We start from the raw sequence: 25216 nt of genomic DNA on the forward strand, positions 1-25216 counted from the left end.
GCCCGTCTGCGCATGGGCAGCTCCGGGGAACGCCTGCGCCCTGGCTGCGAGCTTGTGGCGCCCACGATACCTGAGCCCGCGAGGAGCCCGCGAGGAGCCCGCGGGGCGGAGCGCAGGGAGCTGGAGGTCGCGCTGCCTCTCGGGGGACTGGTCCACTGACGCGCGGCCCCGCCGCGAGGTGCGGACGCCGGGGCCGGGAGGGAAGGAGGTAGCCCTGGGCGCTCGCTGGACTCCAGGGTAGTTTCCCAGCTCCGGCTACTGCGCGGGGCTGGCGGGGGGCACCCCGAGGGCGCGCTGGAGGGAGGAGCGAGGCTGGGGCGCCCGGGGGAGGCTCCCGGCTAGCACCGGTGTTCTCGGTGCGGCCGAGCACAGTTCTAACGCGCTCGCGCGGTTCTTTACGTGGTCCTGGGACCTTTCTGGCCACGAGGGCGTTGGCCTTGGTGGGGAGGGGACAAGCCCAGAACCGCCCGGGCGGAGGGTGCCCTCAGCAGGAGGGGGGGCAGTGACGAGGAGTCCTGAGACCTCCACCTAGCAAACCTTCCGGGGGGGGCCCGTGGGAAAGGCGCAAAGATCACCAACGCAAAGGCAGAGCGTCGGCTGTGAGCCGGGAGGAGCTGCTGGGAAGCCTGGATGTGAGGAGGGTGGGGTTTTGTGGCGGTGGAAGGAAAGGTTAAATACGGCAGGCAGGCAGAGTCCGAGCTCCGGGGGTAGGTCGTGCAGGTTTGCTGCTTGCAGTGTGGAGGAAGGCCACGGTTGGCTTAAGTGGCCCGAGGTGACAGGAAAGTGCTGGAGGAATCGGTTACTCTAGGGACTGCAAGCCAGAGTTACCCACCTCCTTTTAAGAAATGGGTTTATTGCGAATAGATAACGTGGTTAGGAGTCCAGGCAAGGCATGCACTTGGAATGCTTTCAGTCAGCAAGAGGGTCACCTTGCTGAGGTGCAGGGCAAGGTGTGGCAGGCTGGTGATCCCAGGTGGAGGACAGGAGTGACAGGTGTGGATGTTTGGTGGAGGTGTTCTGAGCTCAGGTGAGCAGTGACAAACGCCTGTTAAGCCTGAACGTGGCCTGGGTCCTTCGGATGGGTTGACTGGTCTCTCCAGTCGCAGGGGCAGCCCAGGCACCGTCCTGGGCCTTCCCTTCTGGCTCCTGACACCTGTGCTTGTTTCCAGGAGCATCAGATCCATGCTGCTGCTGACTCGGAGCCCCACAGCTTGGCACAGGCTCTCTCACCTCAAGCCCCCAGTCCTCCTTGGGACCGTGGGAGGCCAGGCCCTGCATCTGAGGTCCTGGTTTTTGTCAAGGCAGGGCCCTGCAGAGACAGGTAGGCAGGGCCAGCCTCAGGGCCCTGGGCTTCGAACCAGGCTGTTGATCACAGCCCTGTTTGGAGCTGGACTTGGTGGGGCCTGGCTGGCCCTGAGGGCTGAGAAAGAGAGGCTGCAGCAGCAAAAGCGAATAGAAGCCCTGCGCCAGGCAGCTGTGGGCCAGGGCGACTTCCACCTGCTGGACCACAAAGGCCAGGGTCGCCGCAAGGCTGACTTCCGGGGCCAGTGGGTGCTGATGTACTTTGGTTTCACTCACTGCCCTGACATCTGCCCAGACGAGCTGGAGAAGCTGGTGCAGGTGGTGCGGAAGCTGGAAGCAGAGCCTGGTTTGCCTCCAGTGCAGCCCGTCTTCATTACTGTGGACCCCGAGCGGGACGATGTGGAAGCCATGGCCCGCTATGTCCAGGACTTCCACCCAAGACTGCTGGGTCTGACCGGCTCCACCGAACAGATTGCCCAGGCTACTCACAGTTACCGTGTGTACTACAGTGCCGGCCCCAAGGATGAGGACCAGGACTACATCGTGGACCACTCCATTACCATCTACCTGCTCAACCCTGACGGCCTCTTCACCGATTACTACGGCCGGAGCAAGTCAGCTGAGCAGATCTCAGACAGTGTGCGGCGGCACATGGCGACTTTCCGCAGTGTCCTGTCTTAAGCCACTGCAGCCTGGGCCCCATCATTAAACAGGGTGCGTTTAATCTGTGCGTGTGTGATCTGTACCAGCAGCCCATGGAGGTCAGGCAGCCCTCTTCTCTGCGCAGGGCAGGTGTACGGAAAAGGGTTTTTGGGGGAAGATGAGATGGCAACACTGCTTTATTAGGCTGGGCCAGCCAGGAGCAGATGCACGGCTCCTCAGTACACATCCCCCACCCCTGCCTTGGTGCTCCCCACTCAGGGCTGGGCCATGGAGGGGGCAGTGTAGGTCTGGAAGCGCTTGTGGGCTCGCTGGTGTGTGAGCAGTCTCAGGGACATGGTGTCCACGGCCGTCTCCAGCCCAGGCTGCTGGGTGATCTCCACTGTGTAGTCATTGGCCTGCAGGGGCGGGGCATCAGCAGGGTCTGGGAACCGTCTCCCCCTCCCACGCATCGCAGGCCACTCACCAGCTGCAGGGAGGCCAGCATAGAACGGCACACCTCGAAGGCCGGCTGGCCGGCCACCAGCTCCGCAAAGGGACACCACTCATTGAGCTGGGGGAACCGCGAGACCACCTGGTCCCCATAGGTGTGGATGTCAAAGGGTACATGCTGCTCCTGCACAGGGGAGGGGCGTGTTGGCTGTGGAGAGAGGCAAGGCCTGGGACAGGCCTGCAGCAGACAGCTCTGGTTCCCAGCGACCCCGCCTCACCTGCTCCTGGAGCAGAGGCTGCACTGTGTCCTCCCAGTCCCTGATGCGCTGGCTCAGCTCTGTCTCCTGGACAAACTTCTGGGAGGTGGCGATGAAGAGCTCCTAGGAGAGGATCAGCAGAAGGTACTGCCTCCCAAGCAGGGCCTGGGCGCCTCTCACCTATCCCCCTCCCCTCCCCGTCCCTCTCTAACCCAGGCCTACCACGTTCCTTCGAACCAGCTCCTCGTAGCTCAGGGACACCGGCACTGTGTCTGGGAAGGGGCAGCTGTGAGCTGGGCAGCTGAGGGGCCACACTCTCCCCTGCCCCCAGTTCCAGTGGCCCCTCAGCACTCCTAGCCCGCTGCCCACCTACCAAGGTCAGCAGCTTCCCTGGGGTCTGCTCCCTCAGGCTCCACATACTCCTCAGGTTCTAGAAAGTCATCTGCTGGGAGGTGGGAGAGTAGACAGCACAGAGGCAGCCAGTCAGCTGGCAGCAGGTGCCAAGCCCCACCCCACCCCCACCGGCAGGCACCCACCTGCTGCCCCCAGGTCTTCCAGAGAATCCTCCAGGTGGTCCTCCTCTGCAGACCACAGCCCTTCCTCGGCCCTCGGCAGCCACTGCTCGGCCACCTGTCCAGAGACAGCATCTGTGAGGGGCACTGTCATCTCCCACCAGGGCCGCCACGGGGTCCTAGATCACAGCTGACCAGTTGGGACTTGCCTCCCTCCTCTGCAGCTTCCGGAGAGTTTCCAACTGCTCCTTCACGTGTGTCCAGTACAGGACCTCCATGTCTGCAGACAAAGACCTTGTGAAGACTCCCTTGTCCTTCCCAGGCCCTGTGCCAGTCCACCCGAGGCTCTGGTGACACCAGGTGGGGGCAGAGGTAGGGGAAGGGGAGTAAAACTGTCTTCCCTGAGGACTTCAGCCTCACCTGCAAAGGACGGACCCTTTCGCCGAGGCCTCCGGCTGTCAGCATGGTCAGCATCTGTGAGAGAACATGGTCAGCACCAACCAGGCCAAGAGCTGCCCACGGCAGTGGGGAAAGGGCGTTGATCCTCCTCCACGGGCCCTGGCCCAGCCCCCAGCTCCCAGGGGTCCGGAGTGCGTAGCACACCCACTCACAGGCAGCCAGGTACCACTGGTGGAAGTCCTGCAGCTTGGCAGCACTCTTCCTCTTGCGCTTCTGTCCCGGAGCCTCCTCCACACAGGGGGGCACAGAGTAAGGCCTACCTAGAGGCAAACAGGGACTGTCTTAGAGCTGCTGGGCAATCAGGGTGCAAAGCCCTCTCCCACCCCCCTACCTCATGCCCCAGGAGACCCAGCCAGGAGTACCTGAGTGGAGGTATCTTCCACCCAATTACCTTTCTTGAAGGGCTTAGACTCCAGGGAGTCAAAGGGGTCCAGGCTCTGCCAGGGCTCTGGAGTCTCCTGGGCACAGAGCACAAGAAGGCGCTGGAGGAGTAGGGGGTGCACAGCCGCCCTCCCAAAGGAGAAGTAGGGGGTGCACAGCCGCCCTCCCAAAGGAGAAGTAGGGGGTGCACAGCCGCCCTCCCAAAGGAGTAGGGGGTGCACAGCCGCCCTCCCAAAGGAGGAGTAGGGGGTGCACAGCCGCCCTCCCAAAGGAGGAGTAGGGGGTGCACAGCCGCCCTCCCAAAGGAGGAGTAGGGGGTGCACAGCCGCCCTCCCAAAGCCCAGGCAACAAGTGCGGTGACAGCCTGGGACAGAGCCGACCACACTCAAATCCTGGATCACAGAGGGGAACACTCGAGGGAGGGTGGGGGCCCAGAGTCGCATGAGGGGGTCTCTAAGAGAGCAAGTGCAAAGGGCCACAGGCTGAGAACACCGCAGGAGCAAGAGCATGATGGGCAGGCAGCCAGTCCTCGAATCTGCCCGTCCCTCCCTGCCAGGGTCAGGGCCCCAACGCTCCTACCTTCATGCAGGATGCAGGCTCTGGGGCCCCCTCTCGCTCCCGCAGCATGTACCTCCTGGGCAGGGCAGCACTCTGCAAAGACAGTCACAGGGTCTCCACTTCTCCCCTTTCTCCACTCAAGGCTCTGGGTACCCCAGGAACTCCACCTTGGGTCAACATCAAGAACTCTACAAGGGCCGGGCACGGTGGCTCATGCCTGTAATCGAAGCGCTTTGGGAGGCCAAGGTGGGCAGATCACCTGAGGTCAAGAGTTTGAGACCAGCCTGGTCAACACGGTGAAACCCCGCCTCTACTAAAAATACAAAAAAAATTAGCCGGGCGTGGTGGCGCACACCTGTAATCCCACCTACTCAGGAGGCTGAGGCAGGAGAATCGCTTGAACCCAGGAGGCAGAGGTTGCAGCGAGCCAAGATCACGCCACTGCACTCCAGCCTGGGCAAAAGAACAAGACTCTGTCTAAAAAAAAAGAAAAATCCTACAGGGGCCAGACACAGTGGCTCACGCCCATAATCCCAGTGCTTTGGGAGGCCAAGGCAGGCAGATCGTTTGAGCAAGGAGTTCCAGACCAGCCTGGGCAACGTAATGAGACCCCGTCTCTACAAAAAATACGAAAATTAGCCAGGCGTGGTGGCACGCACCTATAGTCCCAGCTACTCGGGAGGCTGAGGTGGAAGGATCACCTGAGCCTAGAGAGGGTCAAGGCTGTAGTGAGCCAAGATCAGGCCACTGCACTCTACCCTGGGCAACAGAGCAAGACCCTGTCTCAAAAACAAACCAACAAACAAAAAAACCCTGCTAGTACTCTCTGGGGGCATTAAAAACCCGAAGAAAAACTTTAAAACACAAACAGTGGGCTGGACGCTGTGGCTCATGCCTGTAATCCCAGCACTTTGGGAGGCCAAGGCGGGTGGATGCCGGGCATGGTGGCAGGCGACTGTAGACCCAGCTACTTGGGAGGCTGAGGCAGGAATGGCGTGAACCCAGGAGGCGGAGCTTGTAGTGAGCCAAGATCGCACCACAGAACTCCAGCCTGGGCGACAGAGTGAGACTCTGTCTCGCAAAAAACAAAAAAAAACAAAAAAAAAACACAAACAGTGGTCACGGGGTACTCTTCTTCAAAACTAAGAAAAACGAATAGAATATGACAAATATCCATGTCATCGACCAACCAGAGTGAAGAAACATTAACATTTCCTCTGTATGCATCGGGTTGATTTTCTGCTTTAATAAATAAAAAGGATTTCTTGGCTCTAGACTGCGTACAGTTGACCCTGGGGGTTGAGGGAGGCAGCAATGCCCTCCAGACACCCCCTCCTACCAGCCCAACTGCAAAAGAGGCGCCTCGGCGACCAGCGGCCATCCCAGGTAACTGTGAGCTCGGCAGGGCCCAAACCCTTGGACGCCAGCCCACTACTCCGAAGATCATCAGTTCTGTCCAGAGAGGGGAGGAACACGGAAGCTGCCGTTCCAAAGGGCTGGCTGCAGGACGGTGGGCTTCTGCCCCAGACCAATGGCCCAGGGCCAAGGCCATAGCGCTGCCCTCCTCGTGCAGGCTGACTCAGCCCCAGAGCCAGGGTTGCCCCGTTCACAGCTCAGGCTCTGCAGGCCTCCACGTGGGTCCCACCTGCTGCGGGCTCCTGGGCTCCTCAGGCTCCAGAGTGGCCTTGGGGGCCGAGGCCTCAGGAAGGTCTACTGCCTCCTCTGCATCCTCGTCCTCACCCCCGCCCAGGGGCGCCGGGCCTTCTGGAGAGGGGCCTGGACAGGGAGCAAGAGAGTGATCAGCTCCAAGGAATGTCGAGACCAGACGGCACCAGAGGGACCCTGACGGCTACTTCCTCCCTCAGCTTTAGTCACGGAACCCAGAGGATTCAGCAGGTGCCTTGCACCCTCCTCGTCATGGTAGTGTGCTGTGCTCTGTTTGGTTCATTTTATTTCTTGGCAAATGTTCCTCTTTAAATGCAGCCATCCACATCTGCCCAGAGAGGACACCCAGGAAGGCAGAGGGCAGTCAGTGAACCAAGACGGGCTGAGGCTTAGGTAAGGCCAGGGGCTGTGGCTGCTTCCCCGGGGTGAGGCCTCATTCCCGTGGGCCATGGAAAGGGTGTGAGGCTGGCAGCTGACAGCAGCGCCTTGGACCCCTGTCCACTGAGAGCTGCCTCCCTGGTCCCCTTTGGCTGCCATGCCAGTCCCACCAGGGAGCTTTCTTCTCACCTGGGTCCTGGGAGAAGCCAAGTGCTGGGACAGGGCTCCTGCACACGGAAACTTCCATTGGCTGCTCCTCAGTCCTCCCGGCATCTGGGAGACAGGGATTGGACAAGGTCAGCCCAGCCCCTCTCCAAGATGGTCCCTGCCTGGTGTTCAACAAGCCCCTCCAAGGGGCCAGCAGAAGGGCAGAGTCCAGCAGACTCCAGGCCTTGGGCTGGGGGAACACAGCAGGGCCCTGAGCCAGGCACCAGGTCCCTGGCACTGAGACCATGTTAACTTGTAATCAAGGCACAGCAGACGGGTGGGATGAGCACCAGCCAACCTGTCTAGACTGGAGCGGGCACCCAGAGAGAGGGAGCTCCCAAGACCAGAGGTGGCAAGCACAGGGCACCCCACAAGAGTCCACCCAGAAGACCCTCCCTCCCTTCCTTCCCACCAAGCCCCCGCATCCAAGCCCTCACCCTTCTGGGTCCTTGGCATGGAAGCGCCTGCTGGCTCCACGGGGGACATGCCCTCTGGCTCCAACATGAAAGCCCCTCTGGGGTGGGGAACGCACGTGTTCATCCTGAAATCCTTCCGGCTGGCCAGGACCTCACCCTGACGGCTGTGCCGGCGAGAACACGCCCGCTGTAGAGACCCTTCCCAGGCAGGCCTCCCTCCTCCCTCGCCGCCGCCGGGCTCAGACCCTACCTGTACAGGGGACTGTTGTTCTTCTCCACTTCATCAGGGGCCACCAGGGCCATGGGCAGGAGGGGGAGGATGAGGACCTCCTGCATGGAGGCCGAGGCTGGGTGAGCCAGGCATCCTTCCACTCCAGTGGAGAACAGAGCCCACACAGGGCAGCGACACCTTCCCACACCCGATCAGCTCAACACAGCCCCAGGGAAAGTGCTGAGCTCGCCCCAACCTAAGAGGGGCCAGGCCAGGACTCACGCTGGGCGCCTGATCGTTCTTGAGATCCACGTTAGTCCGGGAGTCAGGGAAGTCATCCAGCGACAGGAACTGGAGGGAGACAGAGCTCATGGGGGCCGAGCCCAGGCAAACACACAGTGGGCGGGGGCCACGTGCCCAAGAAACTCACCTCATTCTCTGCCTCCTGGGGGGCCCCAGAGCTGGCATCCCCATTGGCCCTGTCCTCCTGCACCGAAGAGAGCTGCTTGGCCCGCCTGAGAGAGAAAAGTATCCCATGGGCATCCCAGAAGCTGCGGGGGCCTCCCTGGCCACATGCAGGGCAGCACAGTGAGTGGCTCCGGAACTCACCTCTTTCCAGAGATGAAATCAAGGGCCTGGTAGACGAGCGAGTAGAGGTATTCCACCTGGTGACCAGACGCAGGCAGTGAGGACCCAGAAAGGAGGGGCCCACCCCCAAGGCCTTCCCAGCGGTGCCCTCCACGAGGCCTGGCCACTACCACCAAACCTCCAGTACAAGAAACCACCAATTTTTGTTCCAAAAATAATTCTCAAATCAAACCACGAATCTCATGAGAATTACTTTACCAGCTGAGGCCACCCACATCTCTCTCCTGCCTGCTATGTTCCACGCAGCCGCCAAGCATGGCCTTCTCAACGGGTGACCTTGACGGCAGTGTGGTGCCCACAGTATGCCTCACACAGCCCTTGGTGGCCAGGCCCCTCGTGCTTGGCACCCACTCTGCCAATGGCCTGTAGTCCTGCTGCTCCTCCGCCCATGTGCTCCTGCCAGCATCACCCTAGTTCCTCCTCCTCATGTCCTGGCCCTGCCCCGTCCCAGCTCCAGCCGCCACGGGGCCTGCAGGACACAGTCCTTCACCCACTTCCTGTCCTCCTCCTCCGCAGAACCATGAGGGTAGTGGCTGCGGATTTTCGAGGTGCTGACAATGAAGCACCCACAAGTAGAGGATGGGGAAGGGTAAGGTGGGTGCATGGGGCACCCTGGACTGTGCCCAAGTGCACACAGCAGGTGTCATTCCCCCAAGACAACAGAGCCCAACAGCACACAAGACCCTCCCTGCCTGGTTGTGCGATTTAAAATTAAAAAGTTCTTGGTGTTGGAAGGTGCCGAGGAAGTGGCTGAGACCTGAGGAGAGAGGGAGGTAGGTCACAGACGGGATGACCACTGCGCCTGCCCCAGAAGAACTGACTGCGGTCCCACTGGCCACCGAAATGCCAAGACCAGCGTCAAGCAGGGCCCACCTTCTTACTGTAGACGCAGGCAGAGCCCTGGATCAACAACGCTGCCTCAATGAAGTTCATTGTGGTCTTGCCTTCGTCAAAAGAAATGCAGATCTGATCCAGCTGCAAGAAACAACACAAGGGCGGGGGAATCCAAGGCCCAGTCTGCACTTGCTGCTTCCAGGGCAGCCCCACCCATCACTGGTCTCTGCCCAGCACCTCCTGAGACGGGTAGCGCGAGCTCTGCTATGGGCTCCCCGGTTGTCCCTGGTATTTGGGTGGATAGACAGGTCTCCGTGTTTCCTCCTACTTCCTATAACAAAAACCTGTTTTGGAAGTGGAAGGCCCCCAGGGCACACTGTCTGCAAACAACCAGGGCAGCACAGCGGCTCACTCCACAAGGCGCCGCCTCCACAAGGCGCCATAAGCTGACAGGCTCCAGCAGGAAGACCCCTGACACAGAGAAGAAAAGGAAACCTCAGGGGTAGGAAAAGCAGAGACAAAATGCGGAGGTTTCCATCCTTTGGGCAGAGAACTCAGGAAACAGTTACGGATTAGTCATCATCCTTCCTCTGCCCCCCTCAGCCTCCCGGAGCCCCAGCTCCTGTCACCCCTTAAATGTCAGTGTCCCAGGCATTCCATCCTCAGCCTCTCTTCTTCCCATGCAGCCCCCGCCATGCACATTCCTTCATCCCATGCCCAAGCTGCCAACCATGAGCCAACGAGCCCCAAACCCATCCTGACCAGCTCTCTCCTCAACTCTGGGGCTGCATTCACAGCTGGCTGCAGAGTACATTCAAATGTCCCCAAACACTTCACTTCCATACTTAACCCAAGATCCTCCCCAACGCTGGCTCATCTGTATTCCTTCTCAGCAAACGACACTTAGAAAAAACAAAAGGCCAGGCGCGGTGGCTCAAGCCTGTAATCCCAGTACTTTAGGAGGCTAAGGCAGGCGGATCATGAGGTCACGAGATCGAGACCATCCTGGCTAACACGGTGAAACCCCATCTCTACTAAAAATACAAAAAATTAGCCGGGCGTGGTGGCAGGCGCCTGTAGTCCCAGCTACTCGAGAGGCTGAGGCAGGAGAATGGCGTGAACCCCAGAGGCAGAGCTTGCAGTGAGCCGAGATCGCACCACTGCACTCCAGCCTGAGCAACAGAGCAAGACTCCATCTAAAAAAAAAAAAAAAAAAAAAAAAAAAAGGCAGGGCACAGTGGCTCAGGCCTGTAATCCCAGCACTTTGGAAGGCTGAGGCGGGCAGATCACGAGGTCAGGAGATGGAGACCATCCTAACACGGTGAAACCCTGTCTCTACTAAAAATACAAAAAATTAGCCAGGGTAGTCCCAGCTACCCGGGAGGCTGAGGGAGGAGAATGGCGTGAACCCAAGAGGCAGAGCTTGCAGTAAGCGGAGATCGTGCCACTGCACTCCAGCCTGGGCGGGTACATTCAAATGTCCCCAAACACTTTACTTCCATACTTAACCCAAGATCTTCCCCAACGCTGTGGCTCGTTGGTATTCCTTCTCAGCAAATGACACTAAAACAAAACAAAACAAAACAAAACAAAACAGGCCGGTATGGCGGCTTTGAGCGAGACTCCGTCTCAAAAAAAAAAAAAAAAGTTTTTGTAGAGACAGGGTCTCTCTCTGTTGCCCAGGCTGGTCTCAAACTCCTGGCCTCCAGCGATCCTCCTGCCTCAGCCTCCCAAAGCACGGGGATCACAGGCATGCGCCACGGCGCCCAGCCACAAACGACACTTTGAAGCCCCTGTGTGTCTTTCCAGCTCTTCAATTTTGCATTTCCATCTGCCTGGAATGCCCACCCCCAACTGTCCCCATGCAAACTCTTTTTCAGAGCCCCTCCATTCCTGGGGCCTCCGTGCAGCTCCATTAGTGTGATCATGTCCCTTAGTGAACTGTGAGCAGCATTAGTGTAATTCCAGCCTTCTGTTCAGTGCCCGACCCCGGTGCCCAGTAAATATCTGATTAACACATGCATAGGTAATGTCAAAGCTAAGCCTGGAAAACGCAGAGGCTCACCAGACAGATGAAGGGAACATGAAGGCAGCTAGCAGAGACTGGACACATCTCTTCAGGAAAATGAGCATGATCTAAACATGGCCAAAGCGTGCGGTGTGCTGGGGAGAGGCAAGATTTCGGGAACCATGGTAGCACGAAGAGAGGGAAAGGCTGGGAAGCCGTCCCCAAGGGGAGTCACTTCCATTAGCTCTTGAAGGATAAAGCGTGTTTGTCGGATCTGGGAGGAAGGGAGAGGAAACAGCAGCATGGTCGTCTACGGAGTGTGAGGACCCTGGGGGTGTTCAGGACCTGAAGAGCTGGCCCAGAAAGAAGGGAACATGGAGGAGAGGGCGGCCTGGAAGCCGAGCTGCAGAGGTGGCCCTTCTCTCTAGTGACCCTCAGCCCGGCCGGCTTGCCCGCTCCCAGGACACCGGGCCTCATTTGTCTTCTCACCTCCGCAGGTTGGACCTGCCATCTGAGCCCAAACCCACACGTCCAGCTGCCTTCTTCAAACATTGCTTGGATGTCTTCACCAAGATTCACACTGAATGCATCCACACTGAACTCCAGATACCCCCCAACCCACCTGCCCAGAAACCCCGGGGTTCCTCTCCGTAGTCACCCCCATTCTGGCCCCACCACCTCCCCTTTTGCTTCTGCACTGACAGGGCTCCTCCTGCCCTTCGCTCCCCTCACATCCACTCTCCACACTCTGCTCAGTGCCTCTGTTTAGGATTTTGAGTTTTTCGGAAGAGTGGTAGGAAAAACCCAAAAAATTAAATGGAGCCGGAGGGAGGCCTCCATGCTGGCCAGCCTCCCTCTCCAGCTGCCTGCCCTCCTCTCTACTCCCAACTCAGAACCTTCCGTTTTGTTTCGTTTTTTGAGACAGAGGACCCATAGGTCCTCTGTCCATAGGACTCTCCATAGGACCATATATTTTCTTACTCTGTCACGCAAGCTGGAATGCAGGGGTGCAATCTCAGCTCACTGCCACCTCCCCCTCCCGGGTTCAAGTAATTCTCCCTGCCTGAGCTTCCTGAGTAGCTGGACTTATAGGCGCCCGGCTAATTTTTGTAAAAACTCCAAACCTGCCAACGCCAGGTTTCCTCCACCTGGAACATTCTTTAGCTCACCATAATTAAGCAACTACTTTCATCCAAAACTAGGTCTCCCAAACTCTCCATAGGACCATATATTTTCTTTCAAATCCCTCGTAAGTTTCTGCTGTTTTTTGTTTGTTTTTTTGAGATGGAGTCTCACTCTGTTGTCCAGGCCGGAGTGCAGTGGCGCGATCTTGGCTCACTGCAACCCCTGCCTCCCAGGTTCAAGCGATTTTCCTGCCTCAGCCTACCAAGTAACTGGGACTACAGGTGTGTACCACCATACCCGGCTAATTTTTTGTATTTTTAGTAGAAACAGGTTTTCACCATGTTAGTCAGGCTGGTCTCGAACTCCTAACCTCAAATGATCCACCTGCCTTGGCCTCCCAAAGTACTAGGATTACAGGCGTGAGCCACCATGCCTGGCCATCAGTTTCTGACTACACAAAGTCACCCGCAGCGGTGGAGGATGGATTCTGATCTGCCACTAACCACTGATCATTCAGGGCACATCTCTACTGCCTCTACTAACAGAGTTTCTGTGAGGACTCTGCATTCGTATGTGTAAAGCACATAAAACAGGACTCTGCATTCGTATGTGTAAAGCACATAAACAGGTGCACAGGTGCTTAACACAAGTAAGCACCAAATGCGTATTTATTATACCTCCACGCGGTTACTCTGTTGGACCCGTCTTCCCATGACAGTGGGAGCCCTGGCATAGTGAGGGTTATCATTTGCTTTGCTTGGCACTATTTTTTCAAAGTTTAACATGGTTCTTGGCACACAATTCACAACTAACAACCATGAATAAATAAATGGATAAAAGAGGGTAGGATCACGACAGTATTAGAAAAAGAACATTCTGGCCAGTGCAGTGGCTCACACCTATAATTCCAGCACCTGGGAGGCCAAGGTAGGTGGATCGCTTGAGCTGGGAGTTTGAGAACAGCCTGGGCAACACAGTGACACCCCATCTCTACCAAAAATACAAAAAAATTAGCCGTGCAGTGGCACGTGCCTGCAGTCCCAGCTACTTGGGAGATGGGAAGATCACTTGAGCCTGGAAGGTCAAGGCTGCAGTGAGCCATGATGGCACTACTGCACTCTACCCTGGGCAACAGGGCAAGACCCTATCTAAAAACAAAAAACAAAAAACAACAAAAAAGAAAAAGAACATCATGGTAGTGTGTGAAAAATGAAAGAAGGAAAAAGATAATACTAGAAACCAGGAAATGAGGACTTAAAGCAGCAGAGGTTTGGAAGAGCAGACACAAGAAAGCAGGAAGGGAGCTGACCAAGCCAGCAAGGAGATTTACCAAGTGAACAGGTGTCCCCATGGACCCTGCTTGATCTGAAAACCTGAATCCACAGGAGCTCTGCCCAGCACAGTTTCCTGTATTTTCTCAGCCAACTATGTATCGGAGCAGAGAAGTTCAGTCATCAGACACATGTGCATTTAACAAACACTTTAACATCCACACCTATGTGCCAGGCACTCTACTAAACAGACAAAAGAGGGCATAAGCATGGTCCCTGCCCTGGCAGAATTCACATTCTAGGGTGGAGACAGGCCACAAACAGGTTGAGTTGAAGAATGGCTTGTGGCCAGGCGCAGTGGCTCACACCTGCAATCCCAGCACTTTGGGAGGCTGAGGTGGGCGGATCACGAGGTCAGGAGTTGGAGGCCAGCCTGGCCAACATGGTGAAACCCCATCTCTACGAAAAATACAAAAATTAGCCGGGCGTGGTGGCAGGCGCCTGTAATCCCGGCTACTCGAGACTGAGGCAGAAGAATCGCTTGAACCCAGAAGATGGAGGCTGCAGCGAGCCGAGATTGCACCACTGCACTCCAGCCTGGGTGACAGAGTGACAGTTTGCCTCAAAAAAATAAACATATAAATAAATAAAATTTTTTTTGGCCGGGCGCGGTGACTCACGCCTATAATTCTAGCACTCTAGGAGGCCGACACAGGTGGATCACGAGGTCAGGAGATCAAGACCATCCCGGCTAACACGGTGAAACCCCGTCTCTACTAAAAATACAAAAAATTAGCCGGGTGTGGTGGCAGGTGCCTGCAGTCCCAGCTACTCAGGAGGCTGAGGCAGGAGAATGACGTGAACCCAGGAGGCGGAGTTTGCAGTGAGCCGAGATCACGCTACTGCACTCCAGCCTGGGCGACAGAGCAAGACTCTGTCTCAAAAAAAAAAAAAAAAAAAAAATTTTTTTAAATGGCTTATGATAAACATTCTAAAGTACATAAGGTGCTGAGATGGAGAGAACTATTTTAGATAGGGTGGTCAGCTGACATTTACACTAAGATCTAAAGAATGAAAAGGACTCAGTCAGCCAGGTGTGGTGGCTCACGTCTGTAATCCCAGCACTTTGGAAAGAGGCAGAGCTGGGTGGATCACCTGAGGTCAGGAGTACAAGCCCACCTGGCCAATGTGGCGAAACCCGTCTCTATCAAAAATACAAAAATTAGCGGGGCGTGGTGGTGCATGCCTGTAATCCCAGCTACTCGGGAAGCTGAGGCAGAAGAATCACTTGAACCCGGGAGGCGGAGGTTGCAGTGAGCCAAGACTGTGCCACTGTACTCCAGCCTGGGCAATAGAGCAAGACTCCACCTCAAAAAAAAAAAAAAAAAAAAAGAAAAGAAAAAAAGAAAAAAGAAAACAGACTCAGTCATTAAAAGAATATTCCCAGTCAGGTGTGGTGGTGCACACCTGTAGTCCCAGCTACCTGAGAAGCTGAGGCAGGAGGACTGCTTGAGCACAGCAGTTTGAGACCAGCCTGGGCAACATAGTAAGATCCTCCTCTCTGATTTTTTTTCTTCTTGTCCTTGCCATATGAAGTCTCTCTTCAGTTAAAAACAAAAAAGAGGCCGGCGCGGTGGCTCACGCCTGTAATCCCAGCACTTTGGATGGCTGAGGCGGGCGGATCACGAGGTCAGGAGATCGAGACCATCCTGGCCAACACGGTGAAACCCCGTCTCTACTAAAAATACAAAAAAATTAGCCGGACAAGGTGGCGGGCGCCTGTAGTCCCAGCTACTTGGGAGGCTGAGGCAGGAGAATGGCGTGAACCCGGGAGGCGGAGCTTGCAGTGAGCCGAGATTGCGCCACTGCACTCCAGCCCGGGCAACAGAGCAAGACTCCGTCTCAAAAAAATAAATAAATAAGTAAATAAATAAATAAAATAAAATAAAACAAAATAAAAAATAAAAACAAAAAAGAACATTCCCAAGTGGGAGCAGAGAGCATGAAGACCTTCCACCAAGAAAAAGCTTGGGGTGCCACAGGTTGACTGGTTCAAAAGAAGATACAAAATAGGCCAAAATGAGGCTAAAACGGGGAGCAGAGCCAGGTTCAGGGGAGGAAATTTGGGTTTTATTCTGAGCATAACGGAAAGCCACTGAGGGGTTTTAGGCAGAAAACAGTGCTGTGGCCGGATTTTAATTTTTAAGGGTCATACTTGCTGCTGGTTGGAGCACGAATCGGAAAGGGACAAAAATAGGGATAAGGGAACCCAAATAGGAAGGTTTTACACAGATCCAGGCCAGAGACAATGGTGGCCTAGACCAGATAAAGTGGAGAACAGATGAATTCAAGTGATATTCTGGTGGTATAACTGATGGAATTCATGGGTGAACTGGGTGTTAAGCGTGGGGCTTCACTATAGTCACATTCAGCTTTTGCCTTTGAACAGTGGTGCCATTTTCCGAGATGGGAAAGGCTGAGGTTTAAGCAGAAAAATGAAGAGTTCCACTTTAAATATGTTAAATGAGATGTTTATGTAACACCCAGTAGATGTCAAGAGAGCAACTGGATATGTAAAGTAGATCTGGAGGAAAGACCTGGGATAGATGGAGCTGCAGATCTGGTAGTTCTCCTAATACAGGCGATATTTAAAAATCATAGAAATAAATGACACTGTTCAGGGGAAATGCATCAGAAGATCACCCAGGCCCTATCCTGAGGAACTCAACACTTAGAGACTAGATAGAAGAAAAAAAGCAGGCAATGAAACAGGGAAACAATCTTACTACTATGTTTCAAAAAGGAAGGAGTAGCCAGTCCAACAAATGCTGATTTGAGTAAGAGGACACTTCCAGTGTTCCATGGATTGGGTAGGATGGAGATCACTGTTGATCAAAACAAGAAACAAAAATTTAAGTGTCGTGGACGCCAGACTGAGCTGGGCTGAGGAGTGAAAATGAAGTGCAGATACGGAGCAGACAGCTTAACAGAGGTCTAGACAAGGCTGTCAAATATGGAAGAAACACTAATCGCTAACAGAATGGAGCACAGCAATAGCCTGAAATTGGTTTGAAAATCCAAGATAAAAAATCCCTCTGACGTCGTGATCCAGACCTCTCAAACACACAAGCATGCTCTTAATAACTGCAACAAAAGCAATAACGCTTTCTAGACTATTCCACTGCGTTGGGGAAACGGCTGGTCACCACCCACTCAATCATTCACACGGTTCGCTGACGGGTAGAGACCTGCAATGACAGCTCCACGCTAATCTAACAAGGGGTGATTTGGGGGAGGCAGAGATGGATTTTAAAAAGAAGCAGGGAGCCCGAAGACCAGCGCTGCCAGAGCGCCAGATGGCCATAAGCGTGGAGGCTGCGGGACGCCCACAGCCCGGGGCCCGGAGCCCCCGCCCCGCAGCCCCACCCGCCGGCCCACCCCGCGCCACTCCCCCGCCACCCTCACCTCCTCCAGATACTCGCCCAGCTGGGCCGCCACGTCCACCTCCCAGTTCTTGGTGAGATCGCGGATGGGCTGCAAGAGGTGAGCGAAGCGCGCCTCCACGTCCTCCATGTCCGGGAGGGAACGGGCGGCAAAGGGACCGTAGGGCTGCCTTCCGAGGGGTACGGCGTCCTCAGCCCGCCACTAGTTCTGGCGCCATTTTGCTGTTCCCGCCCAGGAAAATGCGTAGGCGCGGCGTCGCGCGCATGTCTATGACGTAACGCGGGCCAAAGCCCAAGAGGCGATGCCCCGCCCCGCGCGGCCGGAGCGCACCGGAAAAGTCGCGGCGCAGGGTAGGCGCCGGGGCCGAAGGGGGCGGGCGGTGGGCGGGGCTTTGGGCTGCCGCCGGTTTGGACGGGCGGGCTTTTGGGCCCGCCGTGGGTGGGGCGGGACGGGGCGGGGCGGGACCTGGGGCGCCGCGGGTTGGGCGGGCGGAGCAGTGAGGAGGCGGGGCCTCGGGCTGCCGCCGGCGAGGTAGGGAGGGACCTGGAGCTGCCGCGGGCGGGCGGGCGGGCCGAGGAGGCGGGGCTTGGGGGGCTGACGCGGGCGGGGCGGGGTGTGGAGCTGCCGCGGGCGGGCGCGCCGAGGAGGCGGGGCCTGGGGGCTGCCGCGGGCGGGGTGGGCGGGGCCTGGAGCTGCCGCGGGCGGGCGGAGAGGGCGGACCCTGCTCTAGCGGGCCGCGTAGCGGACATGGCGGGCTCCCGGCTCCCGCGGCGGCTCTTCCTCCAGGGCGTGGCGGCCGTCTTCATGTTCGCCTTCGCTTCCCTCTACACGCAGATCCCAGGTGAAGGCACCCAGGGTGGGACACCCCCAGCCTCGGCGCGGGACCCTATGTCCTCTTTTCTCTGTGCCCGGCACTCACGCAGTCTGGGGTTGGGAGTGACGGCCAGGCCTTGGCGTGGCCGGAGGGGGTAGGGGGCGGAGGTTCGTGTCCTGCAGGCCGCTGTGGGGGTAGGAATCGGTGCGGTGATCCGTTTGCTGTGAGGCTCTGGACTCTGACCTGGGGTGGGGGACAGAACTCTGGGAGAGGTGGGAGAGCGGCTTCCTCCCAGACCTGGTGGGGCGGGTAGGAGGTCGGGCTGATACCTGGAAGAGGGCAGTGGGCTCTGCTGGGTGGAGGCCCTGACCCCGCTAGTTGAGCAGGCCTCTAGCCCTGGGACGGGGTTTTGACAGGTCCTGACCTGGGGGACGGGCTCTGGAGGGACTGCGGACCCTGACCTAGGGATGGAGGTATCCGCGTGCTCTGACCTAGGTTGGGGGGTCTGCAGGCCCTGACTCAGAGGTAGTCTAGTCTGCAAGGGCTGTCCAGGGCCTGGCCCTGACGTGCCCTCCCACAGGCCTGTATGGCCCCGAGGGCATCCTACCTGCAAGGAAGACGCTGCGGCCGCAGGGCAAGGGCCGCTGGCAGCAACTGTGGGAGACCCCCACGCTGCTGTGGGAAGCGCCGAGACTGGGGCTGGACACGGCCCAGGGCCTGGAGCTGCTGAGCCTGCTGGGCGCACTACTGGCCCTGGGGGCCCTGCTGCTGAGCCCACTGCGTCACCCCGTTGTCTACCTGCTGCTGTGGGCTGCCTACCTTTCGGCCTGCCAGGCAAGTGGGACCCCTGTGACCAGCTCAGTCCACCCCTACCCCTGCCTCTGCCTTACCTGAGTCCACAGCCACACTTGCTCCCTGACGGCCCCTCTCTCTGCAGGTGGGCCAGGTGTTCCTTTATTTCCAGTGGTGAGTGACCGCTGGGCCTGGGGCTGCGGGAGGCTGGGTGGGGGTGGGGTAGGGCCTCTCCTGGGAGGACCCTCCCAGGGGAGCAGCTGTGTCGGGAGGAGCTCTTGGTGCTATTTTCTGTCCCCATAGGGACTCCCTGCTGCTAGAGACTGGCTTCCTGGCCGTGCTGGTGGCCCCGCTGAGGCCAGCCTCCCACCGCAAGCAGGCCCCCCAGGGCGGGCGGGCAGGGGCCCTGCCCCATGAAGACCTCCCCTTCTGGCTAGTGCGCTGGCTGCTGTTCCGCCTCATGTTCACCTCAGGCGTGGTCAAGCTGACCAGTCGCTGCCCCGCGTGGTGGGGGCTCACTGGTGAGGGGCCCTTCCTGGACCTGGGGTGGTCTGGGGGCTCTGCCAGCCCTGACTCCTGCTCTCGCCTGCAGCCCTCACCTACCACTACGAGACCCAGTGCCTGCCCACGCCCGCCGCCTGGTTCGCACACCACCTGCCTGTCTGGCTGCACAAACTCAGCGTGGTGGCCACCTTCCTAATCGAGATCGCCGTGCCGCCCCTGTTCTTCGCCCCCATTCGACGCCTGCGTTTGGCTGCCTTCTACTCGCAGGTAGGTGAGAGCTGCAGCTGTCAGAGAGAGGCAGACAGGGCTCGGCCTTCAGCACTGCTCAGCGTGCCCTGTTGGGGACAGGGTGGCTCCCGGGGACAGGTGGCAACCGCTGTTGGGAAGGCCTTGTAGCAGAGGGATGCGCCCCGCAGGATGGAGGTGGGTGCCTACTAGGTAGGGCTGCATCACAGGGTCGGGCGTCCGTCTCCGGGAGCATTGAGAGTGGGCCGTCCCCAGGTGCTGCTGCAGGTCCTGATAATCATCACTGGCAACTACAACTTCTTCAACCTGATGACGCTGGTGCTCACCACTGCGCTGCTAGACGACCAGCACCTGGCTGCTGAGCCTGGCCATGGCAGCCGCAAGAAGACGACCACCTGTGCGTGTCACTCGTCCTGGGTTCGCTGTCGCTAGCCCCCTGCCCTCCCGGGGGTTCTCCCCTCCAACACCCCCACAGGACTCCCACTCTAGCTGCACCCCAGCCCCCTGGCTAGGGACCCTCTGCTGACCCATGACTGTCCTGCCCCACAGCCTGGCCCAAGGCCCTGCTGGCCACACTGTCGCTGCTGCTGGAACTAGCCGTCTACGGGCTTCTAGCCTATGGCACTGTGCACTACTTTGGCTTGGAGGTTGACTGGCAGCAGCGCACCATCCACTCCAGAACCAGTGAGTGCCGACTTGGGGGGGGCCAGAGGGCAGGGGCGGACCAGTCCTCACACCCCCCTTCTCCGCCAGCTTTCACCTTCCACCAGTTCTCTCAGTGGCTAAAGACACTGACGCTGCCCACCGTGTGGCTGGGTGTGGCCTCCCTGGCCTGGGAGCTGCTGAGTGCCCTCTGGAGGTACATGGCCCAGGAAGCGGGGAGGGGGCACACGTGTGCAGGGCCGCCATGACGACCTTGGGTCCCTACCCACAGGTGGACCCAGGTGCGGGGCTGGCTACGGAAGTTCAGTGCTGCAGTCAAACTGTCCCTTGTGAGCACTGCGACTGTGGCCTTGTTCTTGATCAGCCTGGTGGGTAGCACTGGAGGGCTGGGGGGCAGGCCGGGGGCAGGACAGCCCTGAGAACCGCCCACCTGCCTCCAGGTGCCGTACTCCTACGTGGAGCCCGGGACCCACGGGCGCCTCTGGACTGGGGCCCACCGCCTGTTTGGCGCTGTGGAGCACCTGCAGCTGGCCAACTCCTACGGCCTCTTCCGCCGCATGACCGGGCTTGGTGGGCGGCCTGAGGTGGTGCTGGAGGGCAGCTACGATGGCCACCACTGGACGGTGAGCCCTCACAGGGCGGGCAGGGTGGGGCCCAGGTCAGCTGGCCCAGCTGACTTCGGCCTGCCTGGCAGGAGATCGAGTTCATGTACAAGCCTGGGAACCTGAGCCGGCCTCCCCCAGTTGTGGTGCCCCACCAACCACGCCTGGATTGGCAAATGTGGTTTGCAGCCCTGGGCCCGCACACGCACAGCCCGTGGTTCACAAGCCTGGTCTTGCGCCTGCTGCAGGGCAAGGAGCCAGGTGCGAAGCGGGGTGGGGAGGGGCAGGGTGGAGAGGGAGACAAGAGGGGGCGGGGAGGGTACTGCGGGAGTCACACTGACCCCTCTCGCTGCAGTGATCCGCCTCATCCAGAGTCAAGTGGCCAGGTATCCCTTCCACAAGCAGCCGCCCACCTACGTCCGAGCCCAGCGCTACAAGTACTGGTTCTCCCAGCCTGGAGAGCAAGGGTAAGGCCAGGCACCGGGTGAGGTGTGGAGCCCGGGGAGCAGGGGTAAGGCCGGGCACCGGGTGAGGTGTGGAGCCCGGGGAGCAGGGGTAAGGCCGGGCCCGGGTGGGGTGTGGAGCCCGGGGAGCAGGGGTAAGGCCGGGCCCGGGTGGGGTGTGGAGCCCGGGGAGCAGGGGTAAGGCCGGGCACCGGGTGGGGTGGGGTGTGGAGCCCGGGGAGCAGGGGTAAGGCCGGGCACCGGGTGGGGTGGGGTGTGGAGCCCGGGGAGCAGGGGTAAGGCCGGGCACCGGGTGGGGTGTGGAGCCCGGGGGGCAGGGGTAAGGCCGGGCACCGGGTGGGGTGTGGAGCCCGGGGGGCAGGGGTAAGGCCGGGCACCGGGTGGGGTGTGGAGCCCGGGGGGCAGGGGTAAGGCCGGGCACCGGGTGGGGTGTGGAGCCCGGGGGGCAGGGGTAAGGCCGGGCACCGGGTGGGGTGTGGAGCCCGGGGGGCAGGGGTAAGGCCGGGCACCGGGTGGGGTGTGGAGCCCGAGGTGCCGCCAGGCTCTGAACATCAGGTCCCGCTGCAGCCAGTGGTGGCGGCGCCAGTGGGTGGAGGAGTTCTTCCCACCCGTGTCCCTGGGAGACCCGACGCTGGAGACACTGCTCAGGCAGTTTGGGCTGCAGGTAAGGGGGTATCAGCCAGGCTAGGGGAGGTGGCAGGGGTGACCCTAGCCTCCTGGGGTGAACCCCGTAAGCACTTCCCCAATCTCCCTCCCACAGGACAAGAGCCCACCCCGGGCCCGCAGTGCCAACAGCACTCTGGCCCAGGCCCTCCACTGGACTCGCACTCAGCTGTCTCCTCTGGAGGCCCCCGCCCTGCTCTGGGGGCTCCTCGTGGCCATAGGGGCTGTCAGAGTTGTGCAGGCCCTGCTAGCACCCTGGTCTCTCCGGTCCTCCCCCCTGGCACCAGCCAGCGGGGAGAAGCGCAGGCCAGCCCCCCATAAAGACTCTGGAGCTGCCTCCGAACAGGCCACCCCAGCCCCCAACCCCTGTACCAGTAGTTCTCGGACCGCCCGGCGAAAGAAGTAGCTGTGTTCTCCCGGCTGCGCATCCTGAGAGGGTTGGGTCCCTGGGACTGCTCTGGCCTCCGGCAGGACAGGACCCAGCCACTGTGCCTTAGCTGACCCTGCAGGGCCGGGCACAGGTTGGGGGGCTGCCCCTGGGGTTTGCAGGGTGCTGCATTGAGGGCTCCAGGCCCCACCCCCACGCCAGCCACGCCCCTCCCCAGGACTCCCACTGTTGCCTCTGTGATTGGCCCAGGAGGGAAACACGACCCAGCTCAAGACCCTTCCCCTGCCCTGGGCTGTGGGGGTCTGAGTCTGGAACCCCCACCCCAGGCCCCATGCCGGAGGGGAAGAGGCTGACTCTCAGGGAAAGAGGGGAAGCACTGTCATCTTCCACGTCATCTTCACACCAGCCCATCCTGCCCTTTAGATCTGGGCACCAATAAAGGCGTCTTTTGTGCTTGGCTGTGTGCCTGGTGCTGCTTTCACGGGAGGCCTGAGGATGGGAGTGTCTCCCCTACTCCGGGCAGTGGGCGTCCAGAGCACCGTCAGGCTCCCCCACGGCGTGGCCCCCCAGGCACCCTCCTGCCCCATCCTTGGCATTCTCTGTAAGGAGGCCTGGCTTGGCGTTGTCCATTGCCTGACCACAGAGGAGCCTCAGGCCTGGCACAGCCCAGTGGACCTGTCAGCTCCACACTCCAAGGCTGGTGGTGGAGCTGGTCCCTCCCTTCCCTCCTGCTCACATTTCCTGGCCTCAGGAAAGGATGGAAGGGCCAGAGTGGGCAGGGGGTGAAGGAGAGATGAGGTGGGCGAGTTAATAGAGGCTCCTCTGCAGAGTGAAGCCAGGGGGAGGGGAGCTGGAGGCCCTGGGTTGGGACGGAGGAGGGAAGGTGCATCTGATGCCCCCAACCTCGATCCTAGGAAGAAGACAGCAGCAGAGAAAGCAGTCAGGGCACCGTCCAGGTTTCCGTTTGGGGTCAGGTTATCAATTGGAGGTCACCGCCCACCCTGGAAACTCACAGCACAGCTTCCTCTGCCTCTGGCCCGTCCTTGGTACAGTCCCCATCTCCTGCTCTCCCGCCAGACCCCTGGGCAGCTCCCACTATACCCAGCTCCCTCACGTCGCTGACCTCCATCTGGCCCACCCAGACAGAGCTCCATGCTCAAACACAGCCGGTGGCGTGAACTCTCAGATGCCTTCAGGGGCTCCTATACATGGAATAAACAATCGAGAAGTCAGCCTTGGCTTAGTAATAGGCCGTGCATGGTGGCTCATGCCTGTAATTCCAACTCTTTGAGAGGCTGAGGGGGGGTAGATCACCTGAGGTCAGAGTTCGAGACCAGCTTGGCCAACATGGTGAAACCCGATCTCTACTAAAAATACAAAAATTAGCCGCGTGTGGTGGCGGGTGCCTGTAATGCCGGCTACTTCACAGGCTGAAGCAGGAGAGTTGCTTGAACCTGGGAAGCGGAGGTTGCGGGGAGCCGAGATCGTGCCACTGCACTTCAGCCTAGACAACAGAGTGAGACTCCGTCTCAAAAAAAAAAGGTAATCTGTTTAAAACTCAAAAACCTGTTCCTAGGCTTCTTTGTTTTCTGGACAGGGTCTCTCTCACTCTGTTGCCCAGGCTGGAGCAGTGGTGCAGTTGTGGCTCACTGCAGCCTCAGACTCCTGAGCTCAAATGATCCTCCTGCCTCAGGCTCCCACCACCACACACACTCCCCATGTTGCCCAGGCTGATGTTCCTAAGCTTTTTTTTTTTTTGAGACGGAGTCTCGCTCTGTCGCCCAGGCTAGAGTGCAGTGGCGCAATCTCGGCTCACTGGCATGCATCCGACCTGATGTTCCTAAGCTTTTAAGCTCACTTTATGAATGTCTTCTGTATTTTTGTTTTCTGTAACAGCTTTCTTGGTAAGTCACATGCTATACAACTCACCCATTGCAAATGCACAACTCAGTGGCTTTCAGTATATTCACAGAGTTGCACATCCATCACCAGAGTTCATTTTATTTATTTATTTATTTAGAGACACAGTCTCACTGTTGCCCAGGCTGGAGGGCTGTGGCACAATCTCAGCTCACTGCAACCTCCACCTCCTGGGTTCAAGCGATTCTCCTGCCTCAGCCTCACAAGTAGCTGTGATTACAGGCGTGAACCACCACACCTGGCTAATTTTTGTAGTTTAGTAGAGATGGCTTTTCACCATGTTGGCCAGGCTGGTCTCGAACTCCTGACCTCAGGAGATCCGCCCACTTTGGCCTCCCAAAGTGCTGCGATTATAGGCCTGAGCCACGGCGCCCGGCCCAGAGGCCATTTTAGAACCTTTCATCTCCTCCGGAAGAAACTCCGAACTGTTTAGCTGTTGCCCTCTGACCCCTCCCCACCAAGCCCTAAACAACTATTCATCTACCTTTTTTCTTTGTGGATTTACCTATTCTGGACATTTCCTGTAACGTGGGACCTTTTGTGTCTGGCTGCTTTCACTCAGCACGATGTTTTCAAGGCACATCCACATCATAGCACATATCAGCGCCGTGTTCCCTTAGGAGTGAGTCAGTTCAGTGTACGCAGGGACCACATTCTCCCTGTCCTTATTCATTCAGGTATCGATGGATGCTTGGATGGCTTCCACCTCTCTTGGGTGAGTAGTGCTGCTGTGAACATTGGGTATGCAAGTTTTTGTGTGGGATTACAGATATGCGCTACCACATCTGGCTAATTTTTGTATTTTTAGTAGAAATGGGGTTTCACCATGTTGGCCAGGCTGGTCTTGAACTCCGGACCTCAAGTGATCCACCCGCCTGATCCTCCCAAAGTGCTGGGATTACAGGTGTGAGCCACCACGCCCAGCCTATGTAGAACTGATTTGATGAGAAGCTGAGTCTCTAACAGATGCAGTGACTAGGACACTATTGGGTCAAAGAACCACATAGGCTGTGCACCAGGAAGAAACACACACAGGCTGGCACTGGTAAAATGCAAAATAAATAAATAAATAAAACCACTTGCATTTGTCAAAAATAAAATTTTAGGCTGGGCGCGGTGGCTCACGCCTGTAATCGGAGCACTTTCAAGACCATCCTGGCTAACACAGTGAAACCCCATCTTTACTAAAAGTACAAAAATTGGCCGGGCGCGGTGGCTCAAGCCTGTAATCCCAGCACTTTGGGAGGCCGAGACGGGTGGATCACAAGGTCAGGAGATCGAGACCATCCTGGCTGACACAGTGAAACCCCATCTCTACTAAAAAAATACAAAAAACTAGCCGGGCGAGGTGGCGGGCGCCTGTAGTCCCAGCTACTCGGGAGGCTGAGGCAG

The 25216-nt window shown here is 58.3% G+C and overlaps 3 protein-coding genes across 26 annotated transcripts; 2 read left to right on the forward strand and 1 right to left on the reverse strand.

The window, feature by feature from the left end:
* Positions 1-24: 24 nt before the first annotated feature.
* SCO2 (synthesis of cytochrome C oxidase 2) lies at positions 25-2026 on the forward strand. Of its 3 annotated transcripts, none has more exons than XM_065521912.1 (2): positions 25-237; positions 1170-2026. In XM_065521912.1, exon 2 carries the CDS (start codon positions 1183-1185, stop codon positions 1981-1983), a length of 801 nt encoding a protein of 266 aa, XP_065377984.1. In that variant the 5' UTR covers positions 25-237; positions 1170-1182; the 3' UTR covers positions 1984-2026. The 3 variants fall into 3 exon arrangements, with proteins under 3 accessions (XP_065377984.1, XP_015312499.3, XP_015312500.3); XM_015457013.3 differs by having other exon boundaries at positions 25-208; XM_015457014.3 differs by having other exon boundaries at positions 25-178.
* Positions 837-17011, reverse strand: NCAPH2 (non-SMC condensin II complex subunit H2). Of its 17 annotated transcripts, none has more exons than XM_065521900.2 (22): positions 16790-17011; positions 10986-11083; positions 9265-9391; positions 8960-9061; positions 8048-8103; positions 7869-7953; positions 7721-7789; positions 7478-7557; positions 7249-7391; positions 6794-6877; positions 6207-6337; positions 4583-4654; positions 4014-4080; positions 3775-3882; positions 3584-3637; positions 3373-3443; positions 3188-3281; positions 3025-3096; positions 2874-2923; positions 2673-2774; positions 2429-2578; positions 837-2360 (listed from the first exon to the last, which is right to left on the reverse strand). In XM_065521900.2, the coding sequence occupies exons 2-22, from the start codon at positions 11051-11053 to the stop codon at positions 2220-2222; spliced, it is 1926 nt and encodes a 641-aa protein (XP_065377972.1). In that variant the 5' UTR covers positions 11054-11083; positions 16790-17011; the 3' UTR covers positions 837-2219. The 17 variants fall into 17 exon arrangements, 13 of the variants coding, with proteins under 13 accessions (XP_065377972.1, XP_065377973.1, XP_065377971.1 ...); XM_065521901.2 differs by having other exon boundaries at positions 3025-3093; positions 10986-11202; XM_065521899.2 differs by having other exon boundaries at positions 10986-11202.
* Positions 17012-17033: 22 nt separating this feature from the next.
* LMF2 (lipase maturation factor 2) lies at positions 17034-22363 on the forward strand. Of its 6 annotated transcripts, none has more exons than XM_065521898.1 (14): positions 17034-17118; positions 18163-18416; positions 18520-18548; positions 18678-18895; positions 18967-19145; positions 19380-19521; positions 19674-19808; positions 19878-19983; positions 20059-20155; positions 20228-20410; positions 20482-20650; positions 20745-20856; positions 21421-21517; positions 21614-22363. In XM_065521898.1, exons 1-14 carry the CDS (start codon positions 17070-17072, stop codon positions 21920-21922), a joined length of 2079 nt encoding a protein of 692 aa, XP_065377970.1. In that variant the 5' UTR covers positions 17034-17069; the 3' UTR covers positions 21923-22363. The 6 variants fall into 6 exon arrangements, with proteins under 6 accessions (XP_065377970.1, XP_073859446.1, XP_073859448.1 ...); XM_074003345.1 differs by having other exon boundaries at positions 20228-20371; XM_005566879.4 differs by lacking the exon at positions 17034-17118 and adding an exon at positions 17492-17609.
* Positions 22364-25216: the final 2853 nt, after the last annotated feature.

The sequence above is a fragment of the Macaca fascicularis genome, chromosome 10, assembly GCF_037993035.2.
Source record: "Macaca fascicularis isolate 582-1 chromosome 10, T2T-MFA8v1.1".
Taxonomy (NCBI): Eukaryota; Metazoa; Chordata; class Mammalia; order Primates; family Cercopithecidae; genus Macaca; species Macaca fascicularis.